The sequence below is a fragment of the Rana temporaria genome, chromosome 2 (genome assembly GCF_905171775.1).
Source record: "Rana temporaria chromosome 2, aRanTem1.1, whole genome shotgun sequence".
Lineage (NCBI taxonomy): Eukaryota > Metazoa > Chordata > Amphibia > Anura > Ranidae > Rana > Rana temporaria.
The window spans coordinates 254902711-254917792 of NC_053490.1; the positions used below are offsets into that span (position 1 = coordinate 254902711).

General features: G+C 44.5%; 1 protein-coding gene across 1 annotated transcript in view; it reads left to right on the top strand.

The window, feature by feature from the left end:
* Positions 1–4104: 4104 nt before the first annotated feature.
* Positions 4105–15082, top strand: part of LOC120926664 (multidrug and toxin extrusion protein 2-like) — a 209983-nt gene continuing 199005 nt past the window's right edge. Inside the window, exon 1 of the mRNA XM_040336788.1 lies at positions 4105–4348. Within this exon, the coding sequence (XP_040192722.1) occupies positions 4208–4348 (141 nt within the window). The 5' untranslated portion in view covers positions 4105–4207. The remainder of the gene's footprint in view (positions 4349–15082) is intronic.

Genomic DNA, 15082 nt, shown 5'->3' on the forward strand with positions numbered 1-15082 from the left:
GTGAAAATCACAATTTTTTTGCTAGAAAATTTATCAGAACCCCCAAACATTATATATTTTTTTTTAGCAGACATCCTAGGGAATAAAATGGCAGTCATTGCAATACTTTTTGTCACACCGTATTTGCGCAGCGGTCTTACAAGCGCACTTTTTTTGGATAAAAATCACTTTTTTGAATTAAAAAATAAGACAACAATACATTTTGCCCAATTTTTTTATATATTGTGAAAGATAATGTTACGCCGAGTAAAATGATACCCAACATGTCACGCTTAAAAATTGCGCCCGCTCGTGGCATGGCGTCAAACTTTTACCCTTAAAAATCTCGATAGGCGACGTTTAAAAAATTCTACAGGTTGCATTTTTTGAGTTGCAGAGTAGGTCTAGGGCTAGTATTATTGCTCTCGCTCTAACGATCGCGGCGATACCTCACTTGTGTGGTTTGAATACCGTTTTCATATGCGGGCGCTACTCGCGTATGCGTTTACTTCTGCGCGCGAGCTCGTCGGGACGGGGCGCTTTAAAAAATTTTTTTTTGGTTTTCTTATTTATTTTTATTTAGTTTTATAATTTTTTACACTGAAAAAAATAAAATAAAAAAAATTGATCACTTTTATTCCTATTACAAGGAATGTAAACATCCCTTGTAATAGAAAAAAGCATGACAGGTCCTCTTAAATATGAGATCTGGGGTCAAAAAGACCTCAGATCTCATAATTAGACTTAAATGCAAAAAAAAAAATAAAAAAAAAAAAGTCATTTTTTCAAATGACAAAAAAAAAAAATGTTTCTTTAAGAGGCTGGGCGGGACTGACGTTTTGACGTCACTTCCGCCCAGCAGAGCTATGAGGACGGGTGAAGGAGATTTCTCCTTCAGTCCCGTCCCCGCTCAGCTGCCGGACACATCGGATCCCCTCCGCCGCTACCGACGGCTCCGGTAAGCGGCGGAGAGCGCGGGAGAGCGGCGGGAGGGGGGGGGGGCCCTCTCCCGCCACCGATAACGGCGATCTCGCGGCGAATCCGCCGCGGAGACCGCCGTTATCGTGTACACCACCGCCCCCTGCAAAGATGAATATCTCGGTTGTGGCAGCAGCTGCTGCCGTTATCGAGATATTCAACTTTAAAAAGGAGGACGTCTTTTTGACATGGGGCGGTGGTCAAGAGGTTAAAGACCAAGAACTTGCAGAAAGGAAGATCCTTTCCCCCAGTCACTTAGAAGGTGGTGTCTACAGATGCCAGCCTAATAGGCTGGGGTGCAGTATTGGAAGAAGCTTCAGTCCAGGGAACCTGGGCCAAGACCAAAAGGAGCCTGCCCATCAACATACTGGAAATTCGGGCAGTATATTTAGCCCTCAAGACCTGGACAAGCAGTTTACAGGGTCACCCAGTTCAGATTCAATCCGACAATGCTACTGCTGTAGCTTACATCAATCACCAAGGAGGCACCCGCAGTCGGGGCGCTCAGAAGGAGGTGAATCGGATATTGACATGGGCAGAAAAACATGTTACTTGTCTCTCTGCAATTCTCATCCCCAAGGTAGAAAACTGGCAAACGGACTATCTGAGTCGCCAGCAGTTGTCACCAGGAGAGTGGTCTCTCCACCCCGAGATTTTACAGGCCATATGCCAGAGATGGGGAACCCCGGATGTGGACCTGTTAGCTTCCAGATTCAACAGGAAGTTGGACAACTTTGTGTCCAGGACAAGAGATCCTCTGGCCTATGGATCGGATGCTCTGGTGGTCCCATGGAATCAGTTCTCACTGATCTATGCGTTTTCTCCGATCACTCTCTTACATAGGCTACTCTGCTGGGTCAAGAAGGAAAGAATTCCTGTAATCTTAGTGGCCCCAAATTGGCCTAGAAGATGGTGGTAGGAACACCTTGGAAGCTTCAACTTCGTCAAGACCTGCTGTCGCAAGGTCCAGTGTTTCATCCTTCCTTACAAATGCTAAGTTTGATAGTTTGGCTGCTGAGACCCACATTCTGAAGAAAAGAGGGATCTCAGGTCCAGTGCTTTCTACAATTATTAATGCCAGAAAGCCAGCCTCCAGGCTAATTTACTACAGAGTCTGGAAAGCATATGTTTTATGGTGTGAAACAAACAAGTGGAATCCTCAAAGATATGATATAAGCAGGATTCTTGCTTTTTGCCAGCTAGGAGTAGATATGAAATTAGCCCTTAGTACCATTCAGCCCTGGTTCACACTGGGTACGATTTGGAACGATTTGAGATGCGATTTGACATGTCAAATCGCATCTCAAATCGGCGGCAATTGTCGGCAATGGCACTGTCCTAATCAGTGCGATGCCGCATCTGCGATTTCAAAAAGTAGTTCCTGTACTACTTTTTGCGATTTCGGGCCGCGATTTACATTAAATTGCGGCCGAAATCGCGGCAAAATCGCGGCCGCGAAATCGTGGTAAAAGCGCACATTTTACCGCGATTTTGAATTCGCAGCAGTGTGAACCTAGGCTAAGGGTCAAATATCGGCTCTATCAGTCTTCTTTCAAAGACCACTCGCATCTCATTCCCTAGTACGGGCCTTCATTCAGGGGGTACTGCGGATCAATCCACCAGTCAAGTCTCCATTGTGCCCTTGGGATCTGAATTTAGTCTTGTCTGTGTTGACCTTTTGAACCGATTCGCCAGATTCCGCTGATTCTGTTAAGCGGGAAGTTGGCCTTTTTGATTGCTATCTCTTCGGCTAGAAGAGTATCTGAATTAGCAGCTCTTTCCTGTAAAGAGCCTCATTTAGTTTCTCATAAAGACAAAATTGTACTACGACCCCATCCTGCCTTTTTACCTAAGGTGGTGTTAGCTTTTCATTTAAATCAGGACATTGTCCTACCTTCCTTTTTTCCGGATCCACAGACAGTGGAGGAAAAATTATTACACTCTCTAGATCTCGTAAGAGATGTAAAGGTGTATCTGCAGGCAACTGCTCAGATAAGCAGATGTTTTGTTTATTTTGCCAGATGGTCCCAAAAAGGGACAAGTGGCATCAAGATCCACTATTTCTAGGTGGATTCGACAGACAATTATTCAAGCCTATGGTTTAAAGAATAGGACTCCTCCTTTTTCTGTTAAGGTGCACTCTACCAGGGTGATAAGTGCTTCAGGGGCAGTACACCACCAGGCTTCAGTGACTCAGATCTGTAAAGCTGCAACTTGGTCCTCAGTCCACACATTTTCCAAATTTTACAAGGTGGACGTGAAAGGACAGGAGGATGCCACCTTTGGGCGAAGTGTGCTGCAAGCAGCGGTATAAAGCTTCTGGTCCAGGGCGGCCTGCTTGATCTGTGTCTCCCCTCCTTCATATTGGGCATTGCTCTGGGACGTCCCGTTATGTAAAGAATAAGACTCTGTGTCCCGTGGTGTACGATAAATAAAATAGGATTTTTTAAACAGCTTACCTGTAAAATCCTTTTCTTGGAGTACACCACGGGACACAGAGGTCCCCCCTTCTTATGGGAATCCTTATTGCTTGCTACAAAACTGAGGAACTCCCTTGATGGGAGGGGTTATATGGAGGGGAACTGTCTTCAATTGGTTGTGCCAGTGTTCAATTTCCGCTGGTGACCCTTAACCAATTATGTAAAGAATAATGTCGCGTACACACGATCGGTTAAACCGATGAGAATGGTCTGATGGATTTCTAACCGATAGAACAAAACCGATCTTTAGTAGGCACGACCATCGGTTAAAAATCCACGCATGCTCAGAATCAAGTCGACGCATGCTTGGAAGCATTGAACTTCATTTTTTTCAGCACGTCATTGTGTTTTACATCACCGCGTTCTGACACGATCGTTTTTTTTACCAATGGTGTGTAGGCGCGACGGACCATCAGTCAGCTTCATCAGTTAACCGAAGAAAACGGTCCATCGGTCCGTTCTCATCGGATGGACTGATCGTGTGTACGCGGCATAAGACTCTGTGTCCCGTGGTGTACTCCAAGAAAATAGTTTTACAGGTACGCTGTTTAAAAAATCCTATTTTCCATAGAGAGGTTACTGGTCATTGATATGCATTGCTTGGTGTTCAGGTTACCGTGTGTTCTCCTCCCATTCAGTTTAGTCTGTGAAATATGCAGCTAAGCCTGTTCAAAAGTTCAGTGTGTCAGTGCACAATTCACCTTTCACTGGATTCTTTAGTATAAGAGATCTACAACATTTTAATTTATCAGTGAGAATCTCCAAAAACTATGACGAGACACAAGGAGGAAGCCAAGGAGACCTCTCCTCTATCAGACAAACCTCATGGAATTAACAAATTGTTTTGCCAACTGGTACCTTATGGATTCTGTAATGAAGCAAAGGAGACTCTTAGATTGGCCATACCTGTGGTAAGACATGACTTTAATTAATGCATTTTTACTGCTTGTGGTATTCAGATTGTTAAGGGTGCCAAGTTTTGTAAGTGTAATCATTAAATCTGAACTCCAGGAATTATTTATATAGCATACTTACATTGGTTCAGCTTGGCCCAATATAGGTATGCATTACTCCAACCTGATGATCCACTGAGGAAGCTGGAAATCATTGCAGTAGGGATGACCCCAAAAATTGGGTAATTTTATAGCGTTTATGTGCCCTTTATGTCACTTTACTGTATTTTTTACTGAAATGTTGTGTTGCGCTAATATTGTGGTATAAGAAATACAACTATTTTATTCTCTAGAGTGTCTGCTTTCAGAAAATATATAATGTTTGGGGGTTTTACGTGATCTTTAAAATATTTGCGATAAGAGGTGAACTAGTAAGAGAGCAGAAAAACCTGACTTTTCCCCTGGGAAATTTACATTACCTCACCTATAGCCCGAAGCATAATGACAACCTAATAGCAGTGAACATCTTTTATAACTTCTTCCCTGAGAGTAAAAAAAAAAAAAACCTTTTATCAACACAGCATTGATTTCACCACTAACATCTTGGTTAGGAGAAGTCTAGTCAATGACAATGAGATTATTGGTCATTCAATTCTCTATTTAGCCAGGAGGATTTTAGAGGAAAGGAGGAGAGAGAATAGGTGTGTTCTTAATTCAGGTTGGGGTGACACTGCAGTGTATTTTAACTTTTTTTTAACATCTATTCCCCTTCTTTATCACCACCGCTTTAGCCAACTTAATTTTTTTTTTTGCCAGGAAGGAAAGTTGGCAACAGTGCCTCACTTAATGTAGTTTGGGTTTTAGAGGATGGGCTTGCAGTTGTTGGCACTTCAGATAAGTTAACTGATTTGTAAAAACCTAGACTTGACCAAGCCACAAATAAACGTTTTGCAGAATTGTGATGTTTTTGAAGGCCTTCTTGAGGCAAGTTTGGCTATAGCCCCTATTTGGAGATCAGCTTCTTGTTGTAACACTCGATCGTCCTTTTAGTTTTTCCTTAAGAGCAGATACTGGCTAAAGGGGATGCTCTGTACCAGTGGGCGAGGATGCGCACTGGTTGCATATAAAATTGAATTGCCTGCTGTAGGTTTGTGGAATAGAGAGGTACCAACAGAGCCCACCAAATTAATGTTAATATTGATATCAAGAAATACAATACTTGTGGTACTAGTGTTGTTGTTATGAATCACATGAATCATTCAAGCTCCACAGGTGACCCCACCTACAACATGATAACATCATCGATATATCTAAACCAACAAAGAATGTTGGATAATAAATCGATGTGTTCCCCAGCTGCAAACCCCCCCTCCCAGGTACAGGTTAGCATATGAGGGTGCCCAACATGTGCCCATTGCAATTCCCTGTACCTGGAGGAAGTGGGAACAATCAAACTTAAACACATTGGGCCAGATCCACAAAGAAGTTACGCTGGCGTATCTATTGATACGCCGCGTAACTTCTAGTTTGCTCCGGCGTATCTTTGTTTTGTATCCACAAAACAAGATACGCCTGAAGCTGGGCTAGATCTGACTGGCGTACGTCTTAGTACGCCGTCGGATCTAAGGTGCATATTTCCGCTGGCTGCTAGGTGGCTTTTCCGTCGATTTCCGCGTTGAGTATGCAAATTAGCTAGATACGGTGATCCACGAACGTACGTCCAGCCGGCGCATTTTTTTACGTAGTTTCCGTAAGGCTTTTTTTGGCGTATAGTTACCCCTGCTATATGAGGCGTATCCTATGTTAAGTATGGACGTCGTTCCCGCATCAAATTTTGTAAATTTTACGTCGTTTGCGTAAGTCGTTCGCGAATAGGGCTTTGCGTAGAATGAAGTTCACGTCGAAAGCATTGGCATGCTGCGGGTTAATTTGGAGCATGCGCACTGGGATACCCCCACGGATGGCGCATGCGCCGTTAAAAAAAAAAAACGTCAATTACGTGGGGTCAAGTCAAATTAACATAAAACACGCCCACATCTTTATCATTTGAATTCCGCGCCCTTACGCCGGCAGATTTACGCTACGCTGCCGTAACTTTAGAGGCATGTGCTTTGTGAATACAGCACTTGCCTCTCAAAGTTGCGGCGGCGTAGCGTTACTACGGTACGCTACGCCTGCCTAAAATTACAATCCGCTACGTGGATCTGGCCCAATATTTTTTACAATTTAAAAAAATAAAAACATTTCTCTCGGTTTAGGCCGATACGTATTTTAAAAAAAAAAAAAAACCCGCAATAATTTTTCTTAAAAAAAACCCGCAATAAGCGTATATTGATTGGTTTGCGCAAAAGTTATAGCGCCTACAAAATAGGGGATAGATTTATGATTTTTCTTTACTAGTAATGGCGGCGATCTGTGATTTTTTTTGTCAGGCCTGCGATATTGCGGCGGACGTATCGGACACTTTTGACACAATTTTGGGACCATTCACATTTAAACAGCGATCAGTGCTATAAAAATGCACTAATTACTGTATAAATGTGACTGGCAGGGAAGGGGTTAACACTAGGGGGTGAGGGAGTGGTTAAATGTATTCCCTGGGTGTATTCTAACTGTGTGTGGAGGGGGACTGACTGGGGGAGGTGACCGATGCTATGTACAAGGGACACAGCATCAGTCTCCTCTCTCCCTGACAGGACGTGGAGCTCTGTGTTTACACACAGAGCTCCACGTCCCTGCTGTCACCGCCGATCGCGGGTACATGGCGGACATCGCGGCCACCAGGCACGCGCATCGGCTTCCCATCGATGTGCCGGGCACAGTGTTTCCCCGCTGCGCGCCCCCAGCGGCACGCGTGGGGAATGTAAACAACAGGATGTCCAGGGAAGTCCACCCGGCACTTGAGAGCCGCGCTGTGGGCGTCTTTCGTCTACAGCGCGGATCTCAAGTGGTTAAAGGAGTTGTAAAGGAAAATGTTTTTTCACCTTAATGTATTCTATGCATTAAGGTGAAAAACATCTGCTGCTGCCGCCCCCCCCCCCCCCAGACCCCGTTTTACTAACCGGACCCCTCGAAAGTCCCGCACGGTCCAGATATCCACTTCGATATCCTCTTGGCTAGAGCGGATGGATGGAGAGCAGCGCAGCCATTGGCTGGCGCTGCTGTCAATCACATCCAGTGACGCGGCGTGCCGAGGGGCGGGGCCGAGTGATACAGTGAGCTTGATGTATCACGGGACCGCGCCCACAATTAGTGACCACCATGAGAGCTCTCGCATGAATGTGGTTACTAATTGCGGGGAGGACCAGAGACAGCCGCCGAGGGACCCCAGAAGGCATGGATCGGGGGCACTCTGTTCAAAACGAACTACACAGTGGAGGTAAGTATAACATGTTTGTTATTTAAAAAAAAAAAAACATTTCGTTTAGTGACCCTTTAAGTTTGTAAGCTGTTTCACCTCTTTCAATAAGGAATCTTTGTATGGTTTACAGGCCTAACTCATGGGGAATAGAGGAGTATAAACCCTCAATATCGATGGCTACCATAAGGCAGCCTTTAGGAACATGCATCTCATCCAGTGCTTTCAAAAAATCAGGGGTATCTTTAAAAATATGGTGGTTACATGTGGGCGGAGATACTCGTCAGATAATTTATTAGCACGTTCAGTTTGGGGCCCTATTCCTGATATTATGGGCCACCCAGGGGGATTAGAGATATTTTTGTGGGTTTTTGGGAGGGCGTAGAACATATGGGTTCTAGGGACATGGAACCTGGATGCCTTCATAGTTTCCTTTCGTAATTACACCCGTCACATACGCTTGAAGCATGACATCCCCAAATTCCCAATTAAATTGACTGATTACTTCCTTCGAGAAGAGTTTGTACCAATGTCTATTTTTAAGAATGTCCCAGCACATATTCCTAAACTGGAGCGCATTCATCAATACCACATTTCCGCCCCTATCTGATGGTTTAATAATCAGGTCGGGGTTCTTACTCAGATGCTCCAATGCGGAGATTTGAGATGGATTGAGATTTAAATTAGTAGGTCTACTTATTACAAAAATCTCGATATCCTGGCTAACTTGGGCCAAGAATGCCCAGATGTTGGGGTTGGTTTGTAGGGATGGAAACTTTTGAGATTTTTTTTTAATAGCACTGCTTGCAGATTTGGGCTTGACCTTCCTCTCTACTCTACCTAGCATGGATTGAATGTCATCAACTGTATTGTCATATATGTCCTCCTCCCCCATATCCTAATTTTCTTGTTACAAAAGAGCCAAATCTTTGACTGCACAAAACTCCGGGACCCTAAAGTTCTTCCATGTCTCTTTGTCAGCAATTTCAGATTGTTTACCAGGTCCATATTTATTGAACATATACTTATATGTTAGCTTACGTGCAAACAAATGTAGGTCCTTGACAGTGTCAAATTTTGTGGAGTTAAGCCCTGTACACACGATCGGATATCTGATGGAATCTAATCCGATGGATTTTTTCGTCGGATATCCGATGAAGCTGAATTTCATCAGTCTTGCCTACACACCATCAGTCAAAAATGCGACTGTGCCAAAACACGGTGACGTAAAACACGACGCCGTGCTGAGAAAAATTAAGTTCAATGCTTCCGAGCATCGGTCTGTTTTCATCGGACAAAACGATAGCATGTACAGGGCTTTAGAGTTAAGGCAAAAACTCAGGCCGAGCTGTAAAAGCTCGATCTCGTCTTGAGAGAGTGGATATGATGACAGATTGATGACTTCAAAGTTTTAGGGGCAGATCCACGAAGAAATTACGCCGGCGTATCTATTGATACGCCACGTAATTTCAAAGTTCTCGCATTGCATCTTTGTTTTGTATTCACAAAACAAGATACGACGGAATGAGGGATCGATCTGACAGGCGTACGTCTTAGTACGCCGTCGGATCGTAGGTGTATATTTACGCTGGCCGCTAGGTGGCGTTTCCGTCGAATTCTGCGTCGAGTATGCAAATTAGCTAGATACGGCGATCCACGAACGTACGTCCGGGCGGCGCATTTTTTTACGTCGTTTGCGTTCGGCTTTTTCCGGCGTATAATTAAAGCTGCTATATGGTGGCGTACTCAATGTTAAGTATGGCCGTCGTTTTTTACGTCGTTTGCGTAAGTCGTTCGCTAATAGGGATTTGCGTAGAATGACATCACTGTCGTAAGCATTGGCTTGTTCCGGGTGAATTTCGAGCATGCGCACTGGGATACCCCCACGGACGGCGCATGCGCCGTTAAAAAAAACGTTGTTTATGTCGGGTCACGACGTATTTACATAAAACATGCCCCCATCACATCGATTTGAATTGCGCGCCCTTATGCCGCCAAAGATACACTACGCTGCCGTAACTTACGGCGCGCATTCTTTGAGGATTCGAAAAAAAAGGAAGTTACGGCGGCGTAGTGTATCTTAGGTACGCTACGCCCGGCGGAAATATGCGCCGCTGTACTAGGATCTGCCCCTTAGTGTTTAGAGTTTGCTGGGCTACAAGTTATTTTAGGCAAATGATTATTCCTACATTAACATTAGTTCTTTTGAAAAAAATCATCAATAAGTCATTGTTTCTTATACTTATTTTTGGCAATCGCTACCGCAGCAGGTGTGCTTTGGAGGGGTGGAGAGGTAGTAATGATTTTTGGACAGCTATTAATCTGAGAGTGTATATCTGGTCCTATAGAGGTATCAAGAGTGAGAATAGACAAAGAAAGTGTATTGGATGAATCACCCAGTGAATTACCACTATTCTGACTCCGATTGTTGTGATAGCGATATATCCCTTGCTGAGACCTCTATGCCTGGCCTGTATAAGCAGATATACTCACTGTGGACAATCCTTGTCAGACAGCTGAACTCGTCAATACCGATTCATTCAAAAGAGGTGTTTATTCTTTAACTTCAGGGGTTACAGCAGATAACAGGAACAGCAGATGAATGGTGATAGTATTGTACGGTCAAAAGATGATGCCTTTCCTACCCTGGGCAGAGTACATGAGTGTCCTTCTACATGTGGCTTGCTGGCTGAAGAGATGACACAGGAAGTACTCCACACAGGAAGCAGGGAGGGGCATACATACAGTGAAAATATGTGGTAACTCAAAGATTCACATAAACATGTGCATTGCAACAAAGGCCACTAGATGGCAGCATAGGATAACACATAGATTTAGCTATGAGAAAATAGTAGGCAAACCACACTATATAGACTCTAATCTATATAACAATGCTAATATTAACTGAGGCTATGCATCTCATATTCTATGCCCCTATTGGGGCAGCACACTCCCCGTCTGGCATGATAATGCCACTATTTACATAATACAACGGTAGTTATGCAAATAAACAACAGTGCAATTTGCTTGATGTCTTGAAAACCTGAAAGACATAATGGAGAACATGCATATAATGCAACAACATCTATAATATAAGGCTTCAAGTTGTGACAACTAAAGTTCCAGATACTTCCTTCTCGAAGTTGCAGGTAGGATCCAACAGCATACCCAAGTAAGTTCAGCCTCCAAACGGCAAGAGCAAAATGAGTTCCGTGATAGGTCTGATGAAAGTCTTTACAGTCCCTATAATCCAGAGGCCTGCAACTCTTATGGCTCCCTCTGTGAAGTGTCTACCTTGGTGTTTCACCCTTTCATGGTAGTGCCGTATGAGCAAAGTGGTGATGTGATGGCGAGCAGGTATAATGAGAGGATTCTGTTCTTGCTCACTGAACTTAGCCTTGTTTAGGCGTCCACCAACCCTTAACGTGCCATCATTGTCAATGAATGGGTTCAGGTTAGCAATTGGACTGTTTTTTGGAATGTCCCCCTTGTCACGGATACGTCTGATTTCTGAGCCAAAGACATCCTGTTGTACACTGCGTATTACGATCAGTTCAGCTTCAGCAATGTCTTTTGCAGAAAGAAGCTTTTGGCACATGTGCCAACCTTGACAGTGAGCATCTGTGAGCTTTGTGTGAAAGCAGTGTGCAATATGAACTAACCTTGCGGTGGTGCGTACCAGCCTTGTCCACTTGGAGAAACGTTCAAAGCGTTGACAGCCCAAGGCACATCTTTGTTCAGTTCTGGTGACAAGGGTTTTAACTTCAGGACGAACCTCTGGATCTTTGTCGGGTTCTAGAAGACTGAAGACGTCAGCCGTGGTTTCTTCTGGATCAGCCAACAAGAATTCAGGACCTGTTAACCAAGAAGAATTTACGAAGGCACTCGCAGACACTGGCCTGGTGCCATGATCTGCAGGATTAATTTCAGATGGAACATAATGCCATTGTTCAGGTTTAGATGATTTTCTTATTCTTTCTACACGGTTGCTGACATAGACATAGAAACGTTTAGTCTGGTTGTATATGTAGCCCAGAACAACCTTGCTGTCTGTGTAGAATTTGATGTCATCTATCTGAATGTCTAGCTCACGCAGTATGAAATCTGCAATCTCTACAGCTAGCACAGTCCCACAAAGTTCAAGCCTAGGAATTGTGTGTTCAGGCTTGGGTGCTAACTTAGCTTTCCCAAACAGAAACCCTACATGGGTTAGATTAGCTGAATCCCTTACCTTGAGGTAGGCAACAGCCGCTATGGCCTCAGTAGATGCATCTGAGAAGATGTGCAGCTCTTTCCTCCGACTGGTAGCAAGGGAAGTCGGAGTGTAGCAGCGTGGTATACGGATTCCATCTAAGGCATGTAACGACTGTTTCCAGGACTCCCACCTTGAAAGTTTGTCTATTGGTAGTGGGGCTATTTCCGAAAACATGAACCTTCATGCGGTATTCAATCATCTCATTGTTCATGTTGTTGTCACGGTGCCACAGAAACCTTAGGAAGTTCCTATGGTCTTCTCGTACAATAAAGCAATGAAACATTTGTTCAATGTCCGCAGTTATGGCAACTGGCTCTCTTCTGAACCTCATGAGTACACCTACAAGGTTGTTGGTAAGGTTAGGACCAGTGAGAAGAATATCGTTCAGGGATACGCCCTGATGTTTGGCACTGGAGTCCAACACTACCCTAATTTGTTTTGGCTTACGTGGATGGTACACTCCGAAGAAGGGTAGGTACCAGCACTCATCGTGTATTTGAAGAGGTGGAGCTGGCTCAGCATGCTCATTGTCAAAGATCCTCTTCATAAAGGTAATGAAATGGTCCTTCATTTCAGGCCTGTTCTTTAATGTTCGTTGAAGTGAGTTGAATCTGGATAAAGCCTGTTCCCGATTGTTTGGCAGTTTGACCTTTGCAGCACGAAGAGGCAATGGTGCAACCCAGCTGTTAGACTCATCCTTGAAGAATTCTTTGTCCATTATTTTGATGAACTCTCTGTCTTCAACTGACAAGGCTATTTTGTTGTCGTCACTTGTGGTACAAAACACTGTGGTACCTAGGTTGTCATCACACAGGATAGGAGTGGCATCAGGTACTTGGATGATGTCAAGAGGCTTCTCCTTTATTTCATAATGGTGAGGGCACTCTTTGAAGTGGGATGCGCGTCCATTTCCTAACATGTAAGTTTTGAAGGAGTGGATCTCAGATGATGTACACATTCTATCCAAGCATACATCGCCCACTATTACCCAGCCTAGATCAAGTCTTTGTGCATAAGGGGCATCCTCAGGTCCATCACACTGCTCACGTACCTTATGTACTCTAAGAATGTCTCTTCCTAGCAAGACTAAGATTTCAGCATTCATGTCCATTGCGGGAATCTCATCAGCAAGGTGCCTTAAGTGAGGATGGTGATATGCAACCTCTGGAGTAGGAATTTCTTCTCTTTCGTCTGGTATCTGGTCACACTCGACTAATGTTGGTAGGAGTATGCCCTCTTTCCCTTCGATATGAGACACCATGAACCCATCGACCCTTCTGCCGAAAGTCTCTACGCGACCAGAACAGGTTCTGAGAGTATACGGTGTGGCATGACCCTCAATGCCAAAGATCTCAAAGAATTTAGGCTTGACCAGGGATCTGTTGCTCTGTTCATCTATTATGGCATACATCCTGGCAGCTTTTTCAGGTTGACCCTCTGGGTATACCTTAACAAGGCATATCTTGGCACAGCACTTGTGATCTAAACCTTCTCCACAGACTTCTGTGCATGAAGAAGAAACGTTCTCCTGGGCTAGAGCGTGGCTTCGTTGCTCCCCGCCATGATTTGAGAGAGGGGTGGAGGTAGGTAGCTGCTGTGGGCTGTCTGTAAGTGGAGTAGGATGCATAGCTGTCACATGTCTTTCGCTGCTGCATTCTGTGCACTTGATGACAACTTTACAGTCCTTGGCAAAATGACTATAAGAAGCACAGCACCTGTAACATACTCCAAGTTTCTGGAGAATCTCCCTGCGCTCTTGTAAAGTCTTTGCTCTCAGCTCTCGGCATTTCTTAAGAGGGTGAGGCTTCTTGTGAATAGGGCACTGACGATTAGGATCTTTGTCACCCGAATTACTCTGGTATGCATGAGAGGATACGGGTGGTGAGATGTCTGTCCTTTTAACAGATATTGCTCTATGAAAGTCTCTGTGTTTAGCTGCTGTGTTGTCATACCTTGGAGATGGTGATGAAGCAGGCAAGTTGGGTTCACTGAAGCTGAAGCTGGGATCATTTCTCATCCAGGCTTGTTCACTGATGAACCTGCAAAAATATGAGAATGGAGGAAAGGATACGTTATAGTCTCTTTTGTACCTTGAGCCCTGCTGCGCCCATCTCTCCTGCAGGCCATATGGCAGTTTAGACACCACTGGATTGACACCATGAGCAGTGTCCAGGAAGCTTAGACCAGGTAGACGTGGGTCTGTCTTTGCCAACTCTAACTCCATGAGGAGGTCACTTAAATCTTGGAGCTTGCGATAGTCTTTGTTCCCTATTTTTGGGAAGTTTTGCAGTCTCTTGAATAGAGCGCTTTCTATGGCTTCTGAGCTACCATAGGCTTGCTCAAGTCTTGCCCATGTGGCAACAAGACCTGCATCTGGGTGGTCAACATGTACTGTCCTCAGTCTTTTAACACGATTTGCAGATTCTGGCCCCAGCCACCTTATGAGCAAATCAAGTTCGTCCTTGCTAGTAAGGTTGAAATTAGCAATAGCAGCCTTGAAGGTTGATCTCCAGGCCCTGTAGCTCTCTGGACAGTCATCAAACCTTGAGAGGCTGGTGATAATGAGCTCACGGCGCGCCATATAGCTGGCTAAGTCATTCAAGTCTGATCTCTCACTCTTTGGTGCCAAAGTAATCTGTGGAACCCCTTGGGTGTGGAAGTTCTCTGGTGAAGAAGGGTGAGGTTTACCAGGATGAAATGATGTTGCATGAGCGCTTAAATTTGGTGTAGTCTTTAAGGCTTCTGCTGGCTGTGGCTGGAGCTGCGGCTTGTCGCTGGAAGTCACCTTGTTGATGGCAGGAGTTGATGTGGTTTGCTGCGTAGATGCTCTTGCGTTGTGGACTTGAGGAGACTCAGACATTTGGAGCTGGGAGGTCCCTGAGTTGAGAGTCAGAACAGTGTTGTTAGTAGGAGGTACAGGAGATGACTCTGTATCTTTGTAAACATTATGCTTTAGCACATAATCACTGGTGCGATCAATTGGATCTTCCAGTTCTGCTGGGATAAGACAGTCTGAATTAGTACTTTGACCCATTGCTTGTTCAAGGACTTTCAGCCTTGCTAGCGCACCTGCTTCCTCTTTCTCTATTTGCAGAATCTTTATTTGGGCTTCCATCTCTGCTTGGCGAGTTTTTCTCTG